Consider the following 24,353-nt stretch of genomic DNA (forward strand, 5'->3'; position numbering starts at 1 on the left):
TTCTCTGTATGTCCTAATCGCCTCTTCTTATAAGGACACCAGTCAGTTTAGGGTCCAGCTCAATGGCCTCATTTTAACTTTCTAAAGACCCTACTTCCAAACACAGTCACATTCTTAGGTATTATACTTATGATTAGGGCTTCAACAGATACATTTTGCGAGGGACATAATTCAATCTATAACAGCATTAGGTTTTAAACATTTCTTATAAAATTAAGTATTTTATCTTTTCCGTTGCTATTTTAAATGGAGTTTTCTATTCCATTATATCTTCTATCTGGTAATTATTTATATATATGGTTATTGATATTTCCATGTTATCTTATATATTACTACCTGGCTGAATTCTTTTGTTGTCTGAGTTATTTTTATCATTGACTCATTATAGAGTTAGTTCTCCAGCAAATGATCATGTCTCCAACTAGTTTTACTTTTTCCTTTTGAATTGTTTTCTCTTGTCTGATTGCACTGGCTAGTAGTGCCAATACAATATTAAAAAGTAATGGAGATAGTGAATTTCCATGACTCATTCTTGACCTTGGTAAGAATGCCTCTAGTGTTTCCCCATTAAGTAAGATGCTGACTTTAGGACTGACATATATAAATTATATTAAGGAAGTATCCATCCATTCCTATAGTTGAGTGCTTTTACTAGGAATAGGTGTTGAATTTTTGTCAGAAGATTGTTCAGCATTTCTAAAGATATTATGATTTTTCTTCTTATACTTATTAATATGGTGAATTATCCCTGCATTCAGGCATAAGACCTGCTTGGTGATGATGTATTATTTTCCTAATGTGGGGCATTAGAGTCTTATAACTAATATTTTATTTCAGATCTTTATATTAATATTCATAAACTATATTGATCTGTAAGTTTCTTTGTGTGCTATCATTAGCAGGTTGTCATGTCACTGTGACACTTGCTTCATAAATGTTTGTGTGCTCAGAAACAGTTTATGTTTCTAAACAGACTCTAAATGTTTGGTAGACTCCCTCTCTTAAACTGTCTGGGATTGGTGCTTTCCTGTGGAGTAGTTCCTTAAAACTTTCTCTATTTGTCCTCTGTAAGTAAATGTAGGCTTTCTATGTCTATTAAGGATAATTTTGGTAAATTATACTTTCTTCTAGAAAATTATCCATTTCATCTAGGTTTTTAAATTTACTTGCATAAAGGTATGCTAAGTAACCTTACAGTAAAATTTTGTATTCTCTTTATCAATATCTATTTCCCTCTTATTTCTTATTTTATATTTGTGCTTCCTTCTTGCAACACCTTTTTCTTCCTTTATTAAATTGACCCTTGGGTTGTTATTTTTTCAAACCAGGATTTGGATTTGTTGACTTGATCTGTGTTTTTATTTTTACTATTTCATTATTTTTTGCTTTTTATCTTTATTATCTTTTTCTTCATACTTTGGTTTTTATTTGGCTTACTTCAGTGTTCTTTTCCTAGCCTTTTGATTGGGAATTTAAATTTTATTTTTATTCTTTCATTTTTACTGATATAGGTGTTCAACGCTATGAATTTTTCTCTGATCACTGGTTTAAATGCATCCCACAGATTCTAATATGTAGTTGTTTGATCATTATTTTCCAGAAATTATATAATTTATCTTTATATTTTCTCATTTGCCAATAGGTCATTTAATAGAAAAAGTTTTAAAATTCCCAGAGAGAAGAGCTTATTTGCTTCAAATTTCTAGGTTTATGGCATTGTGATAAGAATGCTGATTGCAGTATTTCTAACTTATGGAACTTGATATTTTCTTTGTGATCTACAATATTATACATTTTTGTGAGTGTTCCTTGCACACTTGAGAAGAAGGTATATTTTCTATTATTAGGATGCAGTGTTTAATAGGTTTCCATAAAAACTACCTAATTAATAATGTTGCTTAGGTCTCCAGCATTGGGGGGGGGGGGGGTCAGTGAACTTCTTTTGTAAAGGATCAGAGAGTAAACATTTGAGGTTTTGTGTACTACAGGGCCTCTGTCACAACTATTCAACTCTGCTGTTGTAGTAAGAAAGCCATAGACAATATGTAAACAAGTGGATGTGTCTGTGTGTTAAAAAGCTTTATTTACAAAAACAAGTAACAGATTTGACTTGGCCTGTGGGCAGTTACCTAACCTCTGGCTGCTATGATTACTTACGTTTTTTCCCACATGACCTGTCTTGTATTTAGACTGGTGTATTAAAGTTCCCATTATTGGTGTGTTTCTATTCGTTTTCCCTGCCATATCCTGCTTTATATAGGAGGTTGCTGTGATGTTTGGTGCATATATGTTCATTTTAAAGTGTTCTCTGTGTCAGTGCTTTTTAGTCTTCTGAATTCTATTTTGTGTGATATCAGAATCACAATCCCCCATTTCCTATTGTTTACAACTGCCTGATATACCTTTGCCAATTCCTTGATTTTTAGCTTTTTAATCACTTGGGGGGGGGGCGCGGATGGGTCTTCTGAATACAGCATAAAGTTTTGCTTTATGAACCAACTTGAAAACCTTTTAATTTTAATAGGTGATTAAACCCATATATATATATATATATATATATATTGGCCATGCCACATGGCCTGTGGGATCTTAGTTCCCCGACCAGGGATTGAACCCAGGCCCTTGGCAGTGAGAGCGTGGAGTCCAAACCACTGGACCACAGGGAATTCCTGCCCATTTACATTTATTGATATGACTGATGTTTGGTCTCAACTCTGTCATGTTATTTTTTATTAGAGTTATTGTAATATTATATTTACTATATTTCTCTATGTGATGTAATTATTTGTCTTTGATTTTTTTTTAAAGGAAACTCTAAAGATAGTTTTATATTGCTGTGCTATGGTTATTTTTCTATTTGTATCTTTTAAGGTCTTCCATCTCTATTTTTTTCCTTACTCAACCTCATACTGTCTAGTTGGTCAGTTTTAAATGGTATCTTTTAATTCTCATCTATCACCTATACAGTCAATGATCTTATTTTACTTTCCCCCTTTCCCTATTCTTCTGTTCCATTTTTATAGTTGTACTCTTTCTACTTTGTCAGAATATCTAGAGTTTATATACTATTCTTTCATCCATATCACTACACTTATTTTAGCCTTATCTCTATGACTGAATATATTAAATGCTCACCACCTGTCCTTTTGCCAAACTTTCTCCAGTCATATCTTAGTTGAATAAAATGACCCCGGCAGATGCCTCAGGAAGAGCTAGCTCATTGTTACAGTATCCTCTGACTTCTTGCACATTTAAAACTTTCTATAGCCCTGATGCTTGAAGGAGAGCTTGGCTTGTCCCTGATTTCCTTGTTTCTTGAAATGCTTTTTCACTGTTGCCTATTTCTAGATGATGCTTTTGAGAAGTTTGATTTTAGCTTTACTTTCTTGCCTTTACAAGTAATGTGCTCTTTTTACCTGGAAGCCCTGAGGACTTTCCTTTGTCTTTAAAGTCTAATAGTTTTACTAGGATATGTCTCAAAGTTGATCATTTTAGGTGAAATTTCCCAAGTGTAAGTGAGTTCTTTCAATATGTAGATTTAGGTCTTCACTAACTTCTGGAAAGTTTTAAGTATTAGCCCTGTTCTACTGGCTCTGGGGACTTTGGAGCTCCAGTTATATATATTTTGGATCTTCTTTTTTGTCCTTTCCAATCACTTTCTCTTAGACACTTTTTATCTCATTTTAAATTTCTTATTCACTCCTTTAGTTTTTTTCCTGCCATTCTTCAATGAACCTTACTACATTTTAATACAAATCCACTGTTCTTTGGCACATTGAAATTTATTCTGTATTTATGAAATGTTTTTCTTTTAAATTTATTTACTGAATTCCATCAATTCTCTTTGATTTTCTTCCAATTTTTATCCATTTCTGTATTTAGTTTCTGAATTTCTGATTTTTTCCCCACTAATGCTTGTTTAAGGATATTTATTTTGAAGTACTGTCTTACACTTAACACATTGAAGCCATAGACTCAAAGGAAATATTTGCAATCACGTATCTGTTAAAGTACTTGTGTCCTGGATATATAATGAACTCTCAAAACTCATTAATAAAAATCCAAATAATCCAATTAAAAATTAGGTAAAAGATATGAACACACTCTTCATCAAAGAAATTCTTAAAAGTATTATGCTTAGTGAAGTAAATCAAACACAGAAGGAAAAATATCCTACTTATATGAGGGACTTAGAATAGAAAAATTCACGGACAAAAAGTAGAATAGAGGTTACCAGGGGCTGGGGGAAAGGGAAAAGACGCAGTTATTGTTTAATGAGAACCAAGTTTTTGTTGGGGATGATGAGAAAGTTTTGGATATGAATAGTGATAATGGTTGCACAACACTGTGAATGTATTTAATGCCACGGAATTGTACACTTATAAATGGTTAAAATGATAAGTATTACATTATGTATATTTTACCACAATAAAATTTTTTAATTAAAAGGCTTAACCATATCAAGTAATGGCAACAGGGATTTTCTCCCACATTGTTGGCTGGAATGTAAAATGGCACAACCGCTTTGGACAATATTTTGGCAGTTTCTTGTAAAGTTGAACATGCACTTACCATATGACCCAGCCACTCTACTTCTAGGTATTTACCCAAGAGAAATGAAAACATGTATTTACAAAGGCGTGTATATTTTATTTGTGATAGCCAAAAACTGGAAACAAACCAAATGTCCATCAACACATGAATGAATAAACAAATATGGTACATCCATACAATGGAATACTACTCAGTAATAAAAAAGAATGGAACATTGATTCACACAGCAACATGGATCGGTCTCAAAATAATATGCTGAGAGGAGGCAGACAGAAAAAGAGTGTACGCTGTATGATCCCATGCAAATAAAATCTAGAAGATGCAAACCAATGTATGGTGACAGAAAGCAGGTCAGTAGTGGCCTGGGGATGACAGTCGGGGCTGGGGGAGAGACTGAAAAGGTACAGGAGTACACTTTTGTGGGGTGATGAGTATGGTCATTATCTTGATTGTGGTGATTCTTTCACATGTATGTCAAAACTAATCACATTGTACATTTTAAACATGTGCAGTATATTCTAAGCCAATTAATCCTCAATAGAGCTGTTCAAAAAATGAATGTGAAGAGGCAATTTAAAATCGTCTTTTGCTAATCTAAAAAAACGGCTAAAATTTTCTATTATCTATTCCTTTCCCAATCCCATCTTCAAGGTTTGCAAACCATTATTCTGAGCTCTCAACAGTACTACATTCCCAGTTAAAACAGTTTTATCCTACCACCTCTTCTTCTGGGGCTATATATAAGATGTATATCTCCCAATTCAGAATCCCCATTCAGGAAAGGAATTCCAGTTTGCTATCACAGATACACCAGATCCTACAGGGAAAACCAACTGAAGATACCAAAAGGAAAGAGCTGCAAGGAAGTCTCATGCTGAAGGGGGTGATAATCTTTAAGACATATGTCTCCTACAGGCTGTTCAAAGTTAATAAGCAGAACTGCAACGTAAAAAAATAAATGGATATCCTCCTATACACTCTTGGAAGAAGACATTTCTGTCAAATTTACCTGAAGTTCAACTTAACCCTCTAACAATAGCAGCAACCAGTGCTTCAAACCCTCTCAAATTACCCGTAGAATGTTTCTGAAAGACATTTTCCCAGTATTTCTCAACATTCTCCACCAAGGTAAGCATCAGTGACAGAGGAGAGTGAATTCACCCGGGGTCCCAGCAGCACCACTGGAAGTGAAATTACATCGACATGTTGATTTATCTTCACCAACTCATATACATTTTACACTCTGCTCTTCATTATTTATCAAATATAAAAGTGATATCTTAAATAATTTACAATCCAGTAAAACTGATCCTCCAGGAAGATGTGCTTGCCATGTTACCTATGGCTTTGAGTAGCTGGTGTGGGACACTGTGCTGGGGTGGTTTGAATGTGTGGATTTCCTATTTCCTCAGCGTCACAATTCTAATAAGTTACTAATTTCTCAGAAAATTACAGCAAAAAGTGACTGGTCACAGCAAGGAGGGAGGCAGATAAGATATAAAGCTAGACTCTAGAACTAAGAGCATGTTCGTAGAAGCAAGGAGATGTTCATCAAATTGGTTTTCAGGTGATCACCAGAATCTACAAAATTCAGATTACCACCACTAATATTTACTTTAAGCCTGGAACCATACCGAGCACATTATCACACTTTGCAAATAAGAGTTCTAGAGGGATGACTTACCTAAGGTCACAGAGAAAGGGGCGAGAGTTGAGATTCAAACAAAGGCAATGAGCACTCTCAACCACTGAGGTTCTGCTGTCTCGATTACTAACTTCCAAGAATGTTAAATTATGTCTGATATAGTTTGTTTAAGGGATGGGTGAGTGGAATAAAGTCTAGAAGTGTTTCTGGACAAATTAAAGGTCCGCTCAATTGAAAGGAGAAAACTCCAGTCCGGTTGAGTAAGTTCAGTTATGAGACACTTCTAACTCCTTGATGATGCTAAGAGATGAATCATTATCAAAACTGATTTGTGTAGTTTTAAGATTATAAGTAGAGTATCTGTATATTCTGGCTTGCCTGGGACAATCCCAGTCTGTACCTGTTGTCTGATGGAATTATTAATAGGTGACCCTGTCACTCTCAAAAGTGTTCTGGTTTAGACAATAAGTTTTACGGTCATCGAAACTATAAACAATAACTGATTAAATTAAGGAGAGGAATGATATGGGTCTGGGGTGTGGAACAGCTGCTAGTCCTAGAAAGAAGTATTAATGTGGAAGAGAAGAGATGGGGTGGGGGGAGCTAGCTAGGCAGGGTTAGGCCTATATACACAAACTGCTCTAAAACAACAAGGCCCAGGCACCTCGCCTGTGTGGAATCCTGAAGGAAAATGCACTTCCCTCCCAGCTGTCTTCCCCACTCCCCATCCCCAGTCCTTGTTCCTTTCATTTCAGCAATATTTCAATATTAAGGTATGTTTTCTACTGGGGGAAAAGGAAAGAATAAACATCCAGACCAATTATCTAGTGTAAGTAAACCTATGTGCAATTCTTTTTTTTTTTTTTTTTGTCTGTGTTGGGTCTTTGTTGCTGTGCACGGGATTTCTCTAGTTGCGGCGAGCAGGGGCTACTCTTTGTTGTGGAGCACGGGCTCTAGGCGCGTGGGCTCCAGTACTTGCGGCACGTGGGCCCTCGAGTGCGCGGGCTTCAGTAGTTGTGGCGCACGGGTTCAGTAGTGGCAGTGCGCGGGCCCTAGAGTGTGTGGGCTTCAGTAGTTGCAGCACGTGGGTTCAGTAGTTGTGGCTCGCAGGCTCTAGAGCGCAGGCTCAGTAGTTGTGGCGCACAGGCTTAGTTGCTCCGCGGCATGTGGGATCTTCCTGGGCCAGGGCTGGAACCCGTGTCCCCTGAATTGGCAGACAGATTCTTAACCACTGAGCCACCAGGGAAGTCCCCCTATGTGCAATTCTTATTTCTTGGGTGAGAGGTTGATTACCCAGCTGAAAGAAGTAGGATTTGCAAACTCTGCTTGACTCAGGTCAGAAATAGGAAGGGAGAGAGAGTGAGGAATGCCTTCCTCTTAATATTTCTTTCCACGTTTCAGTCTATTCCATTTTATGGAAAACAGAAATATGGGAGCACTGACGCTTCTGGGGACCCTTTTCCTCGGCAACGGATGAGGTTACTCCTACTTGGCAACTTGAGAGAAGTTTGCGGCTTCCCTTTAAGGGCTGCTCCTACTGGTTAATTTGAATTACAAGAATCTCCTTTGAAAGAGGGGCTCAGTGTTAAAACACTTTCTTTACACACATAAATTTCTTTTTGATTTGAATCACTGAAAAATCAGATTGTGTTGTGTCATTCCTGTATTCTAGGAGTTGTACCCCTGGTTAAAAAAAAAAAAAAAAAAAACAGAAAAAACCTGAGCTGGTTGCACACCACCTCTTCAGGTGTATTCTAGTAGGGGGTGAGGGCAAGGCTCCTAGGTAATTTCACTACACCTCCCTCCACCTACTTGAAAATCTCTAATAATTGCTGTATGTCTTTAAAGGAGGGAGCTTTCTTCCCGTCTTTTCCTGACCTCCCGGGAGGAAAAAGGTCAGATTTCTGCCTTTTCTTAGTGATGTATACCTCTGCTTTTCAAAGTATTTATGTGTCTCTTTTAGTTAAAAAAAAAAAAAAAAAAATCCCTTTTCCAGTCAATAGGGAAACCAGACTAAGAAAGTTTCAGGAGGTATTTTCATTTCAGGAAGCGAGTTTCAGAAGACACTTGTGATTCTGCTACTGGACTCAGCTTTTCTGCGTTACCAGGGCACAAGGAAAAGGAATGAAAAAGAAACAGCTAACATTGCAAAGAGGGGCTGAGTTGTGGAAAGTATTCCTGTACACCCTCCAGATTTGTGAACATCTTCAAGATTTTGAAGTATTGTTTGAAATTCTATCACCAAGTCATCAGTGTAAAGTAGTCTAGTGACCAGACTAAGGCTGACGAGGTTGTGACCTGCCAAATGCTCGTGGACGAGACTTTTTTTTTTTTTTTTTAACACACAAGAGAGTTCTGATAACAAAGCTGCCAGGCTGTTGCCTATGTTTGTCCACACAGACATCATGGCAAATAAGCTGGCTGTGACCCAGTGGTACATAAACGTCCTTTAGTTCCGAAGACCTGGGAAATGAATTGAGGTAACAGTCGAGACGCCTGAGTTCTAGCCTAGCTATGATAATTATTAGTTCTGTCACTTTGAGCAAGTCACTTAATTTCCCAGGGTCTCAATTTCCTCACTCCGAAGAGCAAGGGGTCTGAATTCCGAGGGCCCTCCTTGCCCTAAACTGTGTGAGCCTGCCGCTGCTGCTTGTGGACATCTGGAGCGCCGCGGTGCACAGGTGTCAGACCACATCTCACTCGGGTCTCAGGACAGCCAGTGAGGTCACCCAAGAGCAGGAAGGTGGCCCAGGGCTAATGGGAGAACAGCCTGAGAGCTGGCCCAGCGGCCACCATTCTCATTTGAAAACAGGTGGGGGGGGCGGGAGGGAAGGGGAAAGGGGAAAGGGGAAAGGCAGCCAAGCTGCCAGAGCAGCTGTGCCCAATATAATATCTACACTAGACAGATGTCCCTAAATATGGTGTGTGTTCATGACCTTCTAAATAGAAGCGTTTCCAGGAGAGAGTGGAGGAGAGGGTAAGACTACTTAAAAGTTAATAGTATATGCATTTATGAAATAAAATTCCTAACCTCAGGATATGTCAGGGAAACTACACTGAAGAAAAGATTCTCATAACCTTTAATCGAGGTTAAATTTTAATGCAAATATAGCCCCACATCCCCGAGTGGTGGCCCTTTATCTTTTTGCATGCTTATTGGTGGTGAGGTGGCAGAAGGGAGGGTTTGAGTAATATTAGATACTGTTCACTGGGCACTACATACATGCCCATCGAATACTGACCTCAGGGCCAGGCTCTGGGTGGGACATGGCAGGTGCAGACGTCAGCGGGACAGCCACTGTCCCTGCCCACACGGAGTTTATAACAGATCCCTGAACCCTCACAGCAGATGAGGAAGCAGGCTCAGTCCAGCTCCATGACACGTCCAAGGTCACACAGCTGCTAAGTGGAGGGCCAGGGTTTGAATCAAGGTCTGTACATAATAACCACCAGACTATGTTACTCAGTACTGCCAAACTGGAAAGAGACTGTGGATCTAAAATTCTGTTTCCAATCTTCTGTTTAGTTTTTTGAGGGAACATCTTTTTAAAAGTTAAGATGATTTTGCCTAACGATAGCAACTTTGTAGTATTTGTTTTCTAGGAATATATCAATTACTCTTGAGTACAAATACATGAATAGAAGATGAATATGTGAACAAAATTTAAATATAAACAGAGAAATGAACGGTATTCAATAAAAGTATCTGCAAAACAACATGAAATTGACTTAAAAAGAGCCTGAATTGAAATCAACTTCTGAGAACCCAACTTCCTAGATAATTCTAGGCTGGGGATTCTCTCTTTTTTTGTACACCATGGGTGATTCCTTTGAAATACATCTCATCTGAGAGATTACGTGCCCACAGTACGTCCTTTAAGACTCCAGGATCTAGTGCAGATTCAGGGTCCAACCTATCTTTTGGGGTAACTGCCCTCTCACCCCACTCTTCACCCAGCCACCCGGAGCTTCCTGCAGTTTCCACCTGCTGGTTTCATACTCCTGTACCTCTGCTCACTTGGCATCCTTCTAATCTCAGTTCTAATGTCATCTCCTTTATGGTATCTTTCTTGGTTTTTCTACTCACCCCCAGGAGAAATGAATTCCTCTTTTCTTTGTGCCCCATTGTGGCTTAGATCATCATGGCATCTGTAACATTTTATTGCTAATTTGACTTTACCTCACCCAGACCATAAGCCCCTTGGGGGCAGAATTGAGTTTTCTTTCTTCTGTATCATCCAGTGCCTGGCATATAATAGATCCCTAATAAGTGCTTTTTCAATTAATGTATGTTTGTGAACTATATTACTATTCTTAGATTGCTTATTATAACCTGATTAATATAGACCAGTCTTGCTCAAAGTATAGTCCTCGGTGAATTAGCAAGACACTTGTTTAAAGGCAGATTCCTGTACCTCATCCCAGACACAATAAATCAGGCCTCCTGGAGTCTGGCTGAATGCAGCCTGGGTGGGGAAGATGAGGGGTTACCATATTTGTGGGCAACACAGCCCCAGGCCTCTTGCCCTGTCTATGTCTCTAACTAGCTGTGGAGCTTGAACTTCAATTTTCTCACCTTAAGTCAGATGTCTAGAAATCATCCCTTTCACCTCTAAAACTCCATACAGCATCAGTCCCAATTCTCAGGTATACAGATTAAATTAGAATGATACAGAAAAGACCAGCATGGCCTTAAACTAAGTTGACAAGAAAATTCACAAAGTGTCCGGTTCTTTTGGTCAGGTGTCTTGGTGCTGAGGAAAAAGCACTGGCTTTGGATCAAGAAGCCCAGGGTCCTACCTGCATGAATCAGACAGCACAGGCCTTTGTCTCCCTGCAGGGCTAGTGACCAAGCTCTGGCAGGTGGCATGTGGCAGGCTCGCAAATGCTGGCTCCTCCCTATAGCTCCTCTTCCCATCCTTACCCCAGGTTCCTTTCCTTTGCCAAATACTTATTTGCTTAACTACCACAGAAGGAAGATGCTATATTATTAGAGACTTCATAGTTTGTTAGAGGTAGAAAAACTTCAGGGTGTCCGCTAAAAATACCAGGAGAGGAAAAAGTCCTTCATAAGGTACACCGGAAGTTTAGGAACAGTTAGAGGCGGGCTTTAGTTTTGGACTTCTGGACAGAAGTCTTGTTCAGTTATTTACTAGACGATTAACGGGGAATTTACTCTTTGCACTGAACTTCTTACTAGTAAAATGGGAAGAGTAGTACTTCTCCCAGATTTCCTTTTCATTTAACGTTTACATTGTGCTTACATATGCCAAGGGCTGTACCAAATGTTCACTCATCTAATCCTCATAACAACTCTGACCTAGGGTGGATACTGAGGTAGAGAGAGATCAAGTGACTTGCCGGTAAGTATACAACCAGGAACCAGTGGAGGGAGGCAGGTGTCTCTCAATGTGGTGCAGGTTAGTTTTAGCAAGTTCCTGGGCTCTGGTCAGCCCTCGGCCTAGCGCGCCTAATCATCTATCAGACGCTATTGATGTGGAAATGGCCATCCCCAGGTGTCACACCAGGCAGCTGGGCTTCATTTGTAATTGCAGCTGAATGTAATTAGTTCTCTTTCGGAGTTCAAATATATTCTAGGAAACAGACACTTATTATCTAATGATAAAGACTGACCAATGGGAAATAAACACAAATAAAGCTTCCAGAAGCATCTGAAGCACAGGTGTGGACTCTCAATTTACCATTAGCAACCCCAAATTCAAGCAGCTGTTGCACACATGTATTTCAGACCAAATGCTCTACCACTGAAAATTTTGGATACCTTTCCCCTTTGTCAGAGAGAGAAAATTGATTAGGGTGGGTGAGGGGGAACGACTTCTTTTGGGAAGCAGTGGTGTGGTGGGTAGCAGCGTGGACTTTGCATTTAGACTTCAATATGAATCCCGCCTCTCCCCTTACAAGCCATGTGACAACTTACTTAAATTGCAGCTAAGTGGCCCTGTCAGTGGGTACCACTCTCTACCTTTCACAGCTCGGTCAGGATGAAATGAGAATACACGTGAATCCATAAGCACAGTACCTGGCACACAGTAAGCATAAAAAGTAGCTATTTTAATTTCTATTGTTACTATTATTAATACTGTAAAAATTGACCCTTGAATAACATGGGTTTGAACTGCACAGATCCATATACACGGATTTTTTCCCACTAAATATGTACTACAGTACTACACGATCCACAGGTGATTGAATCCAAGGATGCAGAACCACGGATATGGAGGGCCGACTATACATTTACACGTGGACTTTCCACTGCATGGAGGGTGTGTGCCTCTAACCTCCGAGTTGTTCATGGGTCAACTGTATTATAGTTTTCTGCAGATCTGTTTAGTGAAAACTTAACATTACAAATTTTGTTTTTATTCTAAAGAAGATGTGCACAAAAGCTATGCTCTTTGTTTCACTGTTTCAGCCACATTATGTTTCCAGAATGCATAAAGCCTTTTCATGTGCATTATTTAATTTAAGCCTCAGCACGACCTTGGAAGGTAAATACCATCGCTCCCCATTTCACAGGTTAGCAAACACAAGCTCAAAGAGGACAAGCAACTGGCCCGAGGTCAAATATACCAAGTGCCAAAATTTTAGTCCTGAACTCACCTGAGTTTCCGCCCCACCATATTTTAACCTTACAGCTCCAGAGAAGTATCTCCTTTAATAGTCCCCATTTGTCCTGATTCTCCTGAAGAACTCCACTCCACATCTACCAGTCAGCAATCAGCATTCTACTGGGAGCAAGAGTACAATGAGTGCTATCAGCATGGATCCCTGTTTTTATCCCCCAGTGGCTGATAATTCATTTCTGCCCTTAAATATCTTGTTGATCAAACTGTCTGATTTAGCCAGAAGCAGCCCCTTCAAGCTGACCTCTGTGTCCCTGTGACCTGCTCCCACCAGTTTTCTCTTTTAAAAATAACTCATTTTAAAATCAGCTGTTCTATTTCCTGTTTAAAAGCTGTTAAGTTTGATGTTTCAAAAGCGTTTACCCACAACTGTTTCCTAACTTGACCATCGTACTTAAATACCTGTCCTGGTACACCACCATAACCTGGAGACACTTTTTAGATGCTCAAAGAAAGGGTACTGTCACAAAAAATACTGCTGAATCTGCTACAGAGCTGGTCAGATGTAACTGTCAGGAATTTATAGGGAAACATACAGGAAAAAACATACAAGGGAATTCCACTCTGTTGTCATATATATGTTTACTTTTAGTTTACAAAAAGCTGCCCAAATACCACTCAAAAAATCACAGGCTGGGGGCTTCCCTGGTGGCGCAGTGGTTAAGAATCCGCCTGCCAATGCAGGGGACACAGGTTCAAGCCCTGGTCTGGGAAGATCCCACATGCCGTGAAGCAACTAAGCCCGTGCGCCACAACTACTGAGCCTGTGCTCTAGAGCCCGTGAGCCACAACTACTGAGCCCTTGCGCCGCAACTACTAAAGCCCGTGAGCCCTAGAGCCCGTGCTTTGCAAGGAGAAGCCACCGCATTGAGAAGCCCGCGCACTGCAACAAAGAGTAGCCCCCACTCGCCACAACTAGAGAAAGCCCGCGCGCAGCAACGAAGACCCAGCGCAGCCAAAAATAAATAAATAAATAAATGTATATATTAAAAAGAAAATCACAGGCTCTCCTTTTGTCTTATTCTGACTGAAGATCCCATACAGGAGCAAGTGGGAGGTGGTCAGGTGACGCAGGACTACGTAAGCCAGACACTCGCGCTTAGACAGGAAATGGCTCGTTCCGTGTGAGAGCGGGGAACTGAGAACAGCGGCATCTGGGAGAGCTGTTTTAGAACTGACGTAGCGATGCAGTAGTACGCAAACCTCTTCTTCCGCTGTAAGGGCTGCTAAAATGCCAGAGTATAAAAACGACCATTTAAAGAACCGGGGGAAAAAGCGCCAAACAGTCCTTTGTGGACCTAACTCTCTTTATTTAAACATAGTCTCTGTTTCCAGATTCTCACTCTTTTCTCGGGGAGGTTACCGTTACTTCTAGTTACACAACCCACGTGGCTCGCAGCACACCTGTCCCCAGCCCTTCTGGCACGAGAGGCCAGTTTTGCAGAGGACAGTTCTTCCATGGACCGGGGTGGGGGGGGGGGGTGGGGGTGGGATGATTCAGGCGGCAATGAGAGCGGTGGGGAGCGACGGGGCAGATGAAGCCTCGCTCGCCCGCCCGCTGCTCGCTCACCTCCTGCCGCGTGGCCCGGTTCCTAACAGGCCTCGGACCGCGGCTCACGGCCCGGGGGTTAAAGACCCTGCACTGCAGTTTTATGAAGAGCCGACTGGATGCAGCGTTACGAGCAGGCTTCGGTGCTAAAGGTCATGGGAATGGAGAAGTCCAGCTGAGGCACTGGTAGTTAGGTAAGTGAAATGGGTAAGTGGCAAGTTCAGCATTACCTCCCCATCTCCCACCCACGGGAAAGAACTGCTGCTGACACGGTGGAAGCCCAGCCCAGACTAAACGCAGGGGAAGCAAGTCTGCAGCTTTTCAAACGAGTCCTGAGACCAGTATCTGAGAGCAACGAATCCCCAGCCAAGCTAGCAAATGAACAAAATTTGGGTTTTTTTCAGTCCTCCCCTTCTCCAGGCCCTCTGCGATTTTTAACACAGTGCTCAGGGTAGCCTCCAGCTGCCCCAAGTCCCCCAGCTCTGCTCTTTAAAATAAATAAGTATCCACTCTTTGTTTCCCCATCTCCTCCCCAAACAAATCTCCTTTTTCCAAATAACAGGGCAGAGGTCTGATGATTTGGCTAATTCATGATTATAAGGCATGATGCTGGGTCTTTCAAGAGAATATCTGCACCTCAAAGTGGAAAAAGACAAGGGGATGGGACATACATTTTGGAAAAGAAATGCCCAGGCCTTTCCTTGAGCCTTTGAACAGCTAGTACCAAGGAGGCTGAAAGTAAAACCGAGAAAATCAGTCTGAGATCATTACAAAAGCCAGCTTCCCCTCCATTTCTCTCACTTATCGTGTCTGTCAAGAGCCTAGGGCACTACCAACCTGGGGCAAGTCACCTGTGGCTCCCCACCACAATCACACAGAACATTCCCAGACCGACAAGACATCACTGTTTGAGGATTTTCCACACGTGGGGATACAAAGCCAAAAAGCAGTACTCACAGGTCTCAATGTTATTTCACCCAAAGTTAGTCTTGGAAGTTATTAGCCAGGCTTTCCCTTTTGATTTGAAACATTATTTCCACACAATTGCAATCAGTGAACTACTTTATTAAGACAAATGTTTTTCTGTGGTTTTCAAAATTGCTTTTTCATCAGCCATGGTTCTGTGTGTGTGTGCTTTGTTTTTAACAGCTGCCAGCCGGCTAGTGTTCCTTCAGCCCTATAAACTAGCAGGGGTAGAGAGAAGAGTGCTGAGCTTTAAGTGAATCCAAAAGGTCTGAAAATATCTTCTCTTGCCCACCTAATGTTGCAGAGATAGAAAAGGAATGAAGTGGGGGATAATGGTCAGGAAAGCAAAAGTATGAGCAAGATACTTTGTATAACCTATGGAGTATGGTCTTAAAATTTCAGATTGGAGTAGACCTGGCAATAGAAAAATGCTACCCAGAAACAAATCACAGAATTATGGCCTCCATGTCTGCTTCAACTTACGAAATTTATGTACTTTTACAATTTATGTAAAAGTTAACATACAGTAACTGCTAAAACTTACCATGTGTTCATCAATTAATAAGTAACACAAAACCAGTTGCCCAAATCATGCACTAGGAACAGTTGCTCGGGGGAAAAAAAAGATCGGAATAATAAACTTCACATTTTGCCTTGGATTTGAGAAAATGGAATCCACTAAGAGATCTGGGTATAAAATCCCACACATGATTACATTACTTCATCTGTTTCTAATAATATTTGAGATGACAGTGATGAAATTATCAAACACAAGCCAAATGCCAACGATAATATTTGGGAAGTAAGTTCAACATCTAAACTCCACGTCCACTTGGCTGTCCCTTGAACTCGGACGGAAGCAAAAGTAGTAACCAAATGCTCTTGCAAAACAAAACTTCCACATGGATGGGAGAACGGGGCCCTGAGTGGACCATGGAAAAGCAACTGCAAAGTCAAGGGACACTGCCCTCGCCCCAAGGATCCCTCCTGCAGGAAGTCTCTGCAAACTGCCTCTGTGGCTCTACCCACCACCCACCCTCAGGCACAAATGTTCTGAACTACCTTTGACAGCTTTCAAAGCCTTCTTCCTTCTTTTCAATGTCATACACATCTCTCTCCCACACCAAAAGTAGGAGAGAACCATCCAGACTAGGATCACAAACTTAAAGTAACGATGCACAGCAGTACACCTGTATCATAGTGAGTCATGGACGCGTATGTGCTAATTTTCCTCTTAGTCTTGACCTTCCTTTTGAATTTGTTTTCCCTGGCCTACCTTATTAGTTATACTTTCTACTTTACTGTAAGTCTTCTTATAAACCAATTTAAATCCTTTGTACAATGAAATATACTATATACTTGTATAACTGAACCACCACATAGGCTGGAACACAATGTCCAGATGCGCTGGAGTCCAGTGAGCTTTTCTGTGGCCACTCTCAGGCTTCTAAGAGTTGGCTGCATCTCCCGTCCACACTTCTACCATTCAATTTAGCACACTGTGCTGTACTCACATGCCCGTCTTTCTCTGGCAGACCCAGTTCCTGAGGAGTTGTACATGGGCCACAGATGTTTGAGTGAAGAGGAATTTAAATGTAGATGATGAACACACGGTGTGATGGTTAATTTTATGTGTCAACCTGACTGGGCTGAGGGATGCTCAGAGAGCTGGTAAAACAATATTTCTGGTTGTGTCTGTGAGGGTATCTCCAGAGGAGATAAGCATTTGAATTGGTAGACTGAGTAAGGAAGATCACCCTCACCACTGTAAGTGGACATCACCCAATTGCTGAGCACCTGAACAGAACAAAAAGGCTGGATCACCTATCTTCTCCTGCCCTTGGATACGGTGCTCCTGGTTCCCAGGCCTTTGGACTAAGACTGGGACTTCCACTATCAGACTTCCTGGTTCTACAGCTTGCAGACAGCAGATCATAGGACCTTGCGGCCTCCATACTCATATGAGCCAGCTCCCATAATAAATCTATAATATATAACAGACTTTTTTAAAAAACTCTTTTTTTTTTTTTGGCTGGGCTGTGAGGCTTGTGGGATCTTAGTTCCCCGACCAGGGATTGAACCCGGGCCCTCAGCAGGGAAAGCGCCAAGTCCTAACCACTGGACCACCAGGGAAGTCCCAATAGTAGACTTATAAATAGAATAATAAATTAATTTAAATTTAATAGGATCCTATTAAATATATAGGATCTAGGTATATAATACATATGTATATAATATATAAGATCTATATATATAATATATATGTGTGTGTATGTATATATATAGATAGATAGATCGATCGATCGATCCCATTGGTTCTGTTTCGCTGGAGAACTCTGACTATAATATACATGTCATAATGCTTTTTAATTTTTATAGTTGATTTTGTTGCTAATTAATCCTAAATCTTCAAAACACTTGTCACCATCGTATCCTGGTATCTGGTTTACAGCTTCAGTCACCAGACTCCTAGATACAGCCACTCAGATAAACTTGAAGGAAAAGTCAATACGTCCCCCCACCCATCACCATCCTCTGAATGGATGTACTAATACAAAGACTTAAAAAAAAAAAAAGGCACTTTAATTAGAGGTTTTTGTCATCATTGGCTCATGTAAAAACACATTCACAACATGAAGAAACATTAAAATTTTTTGATTTTAATTTTTTAAATATTACTTTTATTAAATCTTGATCCTTGAGTATATGTCTGTCTAATATTCTGTGTGACAATATAAAAGTACTCACAGAGCACCTCTGCTACATGCCAAAACACAATGGTTGTCGAGGAAAAGCACTCAATGTGACTGAGTCACGAGCTGCACTAGCTGCTTTTTCAGGGAATCACCGTTTTTAAAATTCAAATAATGGCAGATTCACAGGCAGCTGTAAGAAGTAACAGAGAAATCCTGCCTACCCTCTTACCCAGTTCCCTCAAATGGTAACATCCTGCAAAACTATAGAACGTAATAACAATCACGACACTGACACTGATACAGCCAAGATACGGAACACTTCCATCAACCCAAGGGTCCCTCCCCCATGTTGCCCTTTTATAGCCACACCCACTCCCCTCCTGCCCCCAGCAACCACCAACTCATTCTCTATTTCTACGATTTTAAGGCCTTCTTCTTAAGGTAAAATTTACCAAGCCAGGAATTACCTGGTGACCGAGGCAGCCAAAGGGGCAAAACTTGCATTCGGTCAACAGGTGAAGAGGATTTTAGGTGTATTTTAAACAGCTGGGAGCCATGCTGCTGAAAATGGAAGAAGCACCAGGAAGTGAACAGCAGGGTGTTACTTTAAAGATCAAACTGAAATCTCAGAATTTCAAGCTCAGGATCAATATGGCCTTGCAAGTGGACGAAGTTCAAAGTACAGAAGATAATTCTCAGGAACCATGTGAAAAACATTAAAAAAAAAAAAAAAAGGCCAAATGACAGGAAGTCTCCATGAAGACATTTTAATGGCGGCAGAGAGCAACTGAATAGCCTTCTCATACCACATTGAGATGACTGACTTTACCCTGTCAGCATTTGCTTTGGTAAAGAAAAAGAAAACCGCCATTTAACCCAACCACTAATAAGTAGCCTGGACTCTAAAGGCTACCAAAAGTCCAAGTAAACAGTCACCTGTTACATCATCAGCAGGGGCACAGTCTTCAGAAACTGTACAAACAAACTTCCTCTTTCCTATAACTATCCACACACTTGCAGAAAAAGAAATTCTTACCACTTTCTACTTTCCCAAAGATGCATTTTTCAGTAATGGCCAAGGTACTTACTACCTTTCACCAAAAGGAAGGTTAGTCCCTCTCACACTCTCTGCCATCATTGCCTATGATGAACACAAGTTGTTGCAAAGTGTTTCTGTAACTTTCGGGTTTTTCCCCCGCCACAATGTTTAGACTCTTTTATTTATAACAAAATTAATGGCACAGGTTAAAGAAAAACTACCTTTACTTAAATCCATTAAAATTATTTTTGGTCAAAGAAACAGAGATAGTAAAAGATACCCCAAAGAACAATTATAAAACTTCCACTGGGCCAAACAACAAAGCATTCCTTTCTCCCCTCACTCCTCCACTCCCTTAAAGACACCTTTATCACATTGTATCAGAATGCTAACCTTAATGAATATCAGCAGGAAGGGAAATTCTGGAAAGAGCAAGTCAGTTTCATACCCCTAACAAGATGCAAAGTTCAAAATGATGAAGGACTTCAAACTGTAACTCATTAGCATCTCTTTTCAATAAGAGACTTCATCTTGCCAGCTGGACTTGACCTGCCTGGATACCTTAAACCAGTGGTTCTCACACGTTAGCCTGAATCAGAATCACCTGGAGAGTTTGTCGAAACAGATTGCTGGCTCCATCCCCAGAGTCTGATTCAGCAGGTCTGTGGAAGGATCTAAAAAATAAAAATATTCGCTTCTACCGAGTTCCCAGGTGATGCTGACGCTGCTAGTCTGAGGGCCACACACTTTGAAAACCACTGCTCTAAATCTAGAGACTCCCAATTTCGGCTGAATTTTTCTCTAGAGATCCCCAAAGGGGCCTTAGCAGAAAATAACAAGTTTGGGAGACCTGACTATCTTATGCTTAAACTGTTAAATTGCTCTTTGAAATACTTTATCTGAGGTAAAATAGTTACAGAGTTCAAAGTAATTCAGTGTTGAGCTGCGTGTCCGCAGCTTAGACTTCCAGACCCCTTTTTTCCTATTTCACGGAAACAATAACCAGGTGTGCTCCAAGCTGCATTACAGAGGGAAAATGCCTACTTAACTCTGGGATTGTGAGGGGCTGAGGCCCCGCTGCACTTGGATTTAGAGGGGCTTCTCCCCATGAGGTGCAGGGGCTGCTTCACAGTGGTCTCCAGAAGAAGTCCAGTTACTCTTATTCCCACCATATTTTCACTTTACAATATAAAAAATATAAGGAAAATCCTGATATGTTCAAATTCAACAGATATTGGCCTCACGGTTTTTGAGAACTGGTCTATGCACGGCTGCTCACCAGATTCTTGGCTAAAGGGGAGGACGGAATGATACTCGTGGAGTCTCAGAATGCCCTATTTTAGCTTGTTTTCCACCTCCTCCTTCTCAAGCCTTTTACATGTAAATTATTAAGAGCGACAAAATCACCTCAGCATTAACTTTTAAAAAAGCCTTTCCATCTTATGTCAGATAGTAACGGCAATGAAATGAACACGAAAGGGAAGATGATCGCTGGAGGACCTAAACAAATTGAAAGCTCATCTCTAAACAAACAAACAAAAAGACCACACAGAGAAATTAAAAGAAGTATTTTCATTTAACAGCAAAAATGTATTTAACCATGCTCACTACTAAATGTAGAGATGTTAATAATAAACATGGTCCTTGCCATCATGGAGCTTGATTTACTATCCTGCAAGGAAGACTAACAATGGTAAATGTAAGTGTGAAGAACATCAGGAAGAAATTCAAATTGCTATGGGAAACACAGACAGGCCTGGGGGTAGGGGGTGGGGGGCGGGGGGAGGAGGTATCAACAAAGGCTTCTCAGCAAAGTCGGCCTCCATTAAGTTTAGGCCTGAAGGATAAAGAAGAGTGAACTAGGCAAAGAGGGAGGAGAAACGAGGTACAGAGGAAGAGTGCACTGAGTGTCCCCATATGACTCAAGCACACGAAGCATGGAAGGTGGGAAAAGAAGCTGGCGAGGTAGGTGAAGACCAGAACACAGAGCTGTGCGTAAGAGCAATGGGAAGCAGGAAGATTACATGGCCATAGTGCGCATCTTCAAAGAACACTCTCTGTAGTGCGCTGGTCCCCAACGGCTGCAGCGTAAGATGAAACGGAGCAGAGTGGAGGAAGGGGTGGCCGGAGAAAATGTAGCCACAGTGTTTTCTCAATACTGAACCTTGGCTGTCTGACACACAGGTCACTTAATTTATAGGGACCTCAGTTTTACCGTTTGTGAAGTGGGATTAGAATCTTCCCTGTGTACCTCTTAAAGTTACTATGGGGATCTAAAAACCATGTACCTAAGCAATCCTGTTTGTACATATTACACGCTAAAATTTACGTCACAGTGGGTGTGACAAGCAGTAAAGAATGTCCAGATTAGAACAAGGAGAATTCAGCAAGATGGCTGGAAAAAAGCAAGTATAGTCCTAGCCATGAACAACTGTAACAAGATGTAACTTTTAAAAGGATACAATAGGGCTTCCCTGGTGGCGCAGTGGCTGAGAATCTGCCTGCCAATGCAGGGGACATGGGTTCGAGCCCTGGTCTGGGAAGATCCCACATGCCGCGGAGCAACTAGGCCCGTGAGCCACAACTACTGAGCCTGCGCGTCTGGAGCCTGTGCTCCGCAACAAGAGGCTGCGATAGTGAGAGGCCCGCGCACCGCGATGAAGAGTGGCCCCCACTTGCCACAACTAGAGAAAGCCCTCGCACAGAAACGAAGACCTAAGACAGCCAAAAAAATAAATAAATAAAATAAAAAATAGTAAAAAAAAAAAAAAGTTAAAAGGATACAATAAAACCCAGTTACCTAGAAATAAATCTAAGAAAAGATGTGCAAGAACTTTATGGAAGAAACTTAAAAGACCTAAATAAATTTAGAAAAATACTGCGCTCAAGAGGAGAACTATGTCAATCCTTCCCCAAATGAAATCAATGAAATTCCAATAAAATCTCCAGAGGATTTTTCACAGGCCTGACAAGGTAATCCTAAAGTGTGTAATATAGAAATCACAAATCAATGATATTGAATGAATATAGCAACTTGTAGGAGGATACTCCAATATCATTATACAACACCTTTAAATATACAAAATTGACAGTACATACTGTCAAGGATTCAAACACATACAGAATTGCTGTATAAAAGCATGCATGGGAATGATGAACTTCAAATTTAACCATCAAATTCAGGACAGTAGTTACTGAAGGCAACTGGGTGGTGGATACAAAGATGTTTATTATATTATTCCCTAGTCCTTAAACTCTTCTTAAATATTCCATAAGAAACCAGAATGCCTTTTATTTGAGAGCCATGTTATTACAGGATCTAGCTTAGTAGTTCCCAAACACCAATCCAATAGTTCCCATCAGCCCTACCTGGAGTACTTGTTAAAAACACGGATTACCAGGCTATGCCAGAATCAGAACTTCCGGGGGGGAGCCGCGTGAATCTAATGCACAGCCTCATTTGGGAACCCTTGGTAACCACCAGCTATTAATAACTAATCCATCAACAAAACTGGTTCCAATCTGACAATGAGATATTTAAGGTCTTGAGATTGCCTAATCACTTTCCAACTGATGTAACTGTCTAGAATGTGGACTCTAATTTGAGGGTAAAACCAAGTAAATTTTAAAGTATATCCTTTACTGTGCTTCTCCCCCTGCCCACCGGCCAAGGTCATATATGTAAAAACTAAGAATATCTTATAAAGTAACAGTATCAAATGATTCCACAGCAGAACATAATTCCTTCATATCCTCTACAGGGAATATGCCATAGCGAAATTCCACTGGAGGTGATAAAAATTGCTATTTTTAAGGATAAAGTGATTCAAGTCACTGGCAACTGCCCTCAAGTAGGTAGACGGCAACGCCATGCTTCTTTCCTTTCCTGATTTTCTTCCCTCACAATAAAATCATAGCTAAATTTGTCTAGAGAAATGCACAGAGCCAAAGGGAAACATAAAGAATAAATTTAGAAAGAAAACAATTTATTACAAGTTAGAGGTATTAGTACCGGGATAACAGGTTTCACAGCCCTGCTCCTAAGAAATAAGGTTAACTAGAGACTACGCTGTTAGAACGTATGACATATTCAAGGGCGGACAAACGTACCTTTTCCCCTAATATTTGACAATTACAACTAAAAACATGGAAAGGAATGATTTTGAGAAACAATACAAATCTGCTAAACGCATCAACACAAAAGGACTCACTTACCAGGGCTTTCTACTCGCTTATAGTGGTAGGGATTGATGCACACCTCCTTCTGCTTGGAACCAAAAGGAAACTCACAGCATTCCAGTGGTTTTAGTTCATGGTGGCTCTGAAGGTCGGGCCAGCGCCACACACGGCAGTAAATGACATGAGGCAGCCCCTTCCGGTGGGAAACTTGCAGCCTGCCGTCCAGGGAGCGGGGAATGGTGACACAGTTACTGGGCTGCCCCGGACAGCTCAAGGCCTTTTCCAGTTCCTCCATGGCACCTTTCTTTTTCTTCAGTTTTTTCACCAAAGCGTCAACAGCTTTCTCTGCCCATTTTTCTTCTTCATCACCCTGTTTCCACCCAAGAAGTCTCTTCACAGCTGGACTTGTGAAGGAAAACAAACTTGTCACGTTCATGATGGCACCACGTACACTCCTTGCGGATGGAGAAAGAAAGACGTCCCCAAATGTGAAAGGACAGCAGAAGAGGTTTCACTTTATTTACATAGGATTCTCCTTAGCTTCTTCGTGCTGAGGTCCTGAAAAGTAGAAATCACCATTCCTAGTGTTTCCAAAAGTAACCCAAAGTCAGCACCTAGAAAAGAAAAAAGGGAAAAAGATGTTTTAAATCATCTCTAGCACAAAATCACAATTTATTAAACAATTACCATGGGCCAGATACTATTTTAAGCACTTTTATGTATTACACTATGCTATGGGCTGAATTATGTCCCCCCTAAAACTCAGGTTGAAGCCCTCAACCCCAGTGTGACTGTATTTGGAGATGGGGCCTCTAAGGAAATAATTAATGTTAAATGAGGTCATGAGGATGGGGCCCTGATCTAATTGGATTGGTGGCCTTATAAGAAGAAGGGAGAGATTTCTCTCTCCCTCCCTACATGTGCACGCACTGAGGAAAGGCCTTCTTCATAGAGAGAAGGCAGCTGTCTGCAAGCCTGGAAGAGAGCCCTCACCAGAAACCAAACTGGCTGGAGCCTTCATCTTGGACTTCCCAGCCTCCAGAACTGTGAGAAATACATTTCTACTGTTCAAGCCACTCGG

General features: G+C 40.8%; 1 protein-coding gene across 7 annotated transcripts in view; it reads right to left on the reverse strand.

The window, feature by feature from the left end:
• The window catches only part of SMAD1 (SMAD family member 1), an 87,078-nt gene that overhangs the window by 32,495 nt on the left and 30,230 nt on the right, over nucleotides 1-24,353 (reverse strand). For all 7 annotated transcript variants that reach the window (XM_061192561.1, XM_061192564.1, XM_061192565.1 and 4 more), the window contains exon 2: nucleotides 23,309-23,886. In XM_061192561.1, coding sequence (XP_061048544.1) covers nucleotides 23,309-23,708 — 400 coding nt within the window. In that variant the 5' untranslated portion in view covers nucleotides 23,709-23,886. The remainder of the gene's footprint in view (nucleotides 1-23,308; nucleotides 23,887-24,353) is intronic.

Source organism: Eubalaena glacialis, chromosome 5, assembly GCF_028564815.1.
Source record: "Eubalaena glacialis isolate mEubGla1 chromosome 5, mEubGla1.1.hap2.+ XY, whole genome shotgun sequence".
NCBI lineage: Eukaryota > Metazoa > Chordata > Mammalia > Artiodactyla > Balaenidae > Eubalaena > Eubalaena glacialis.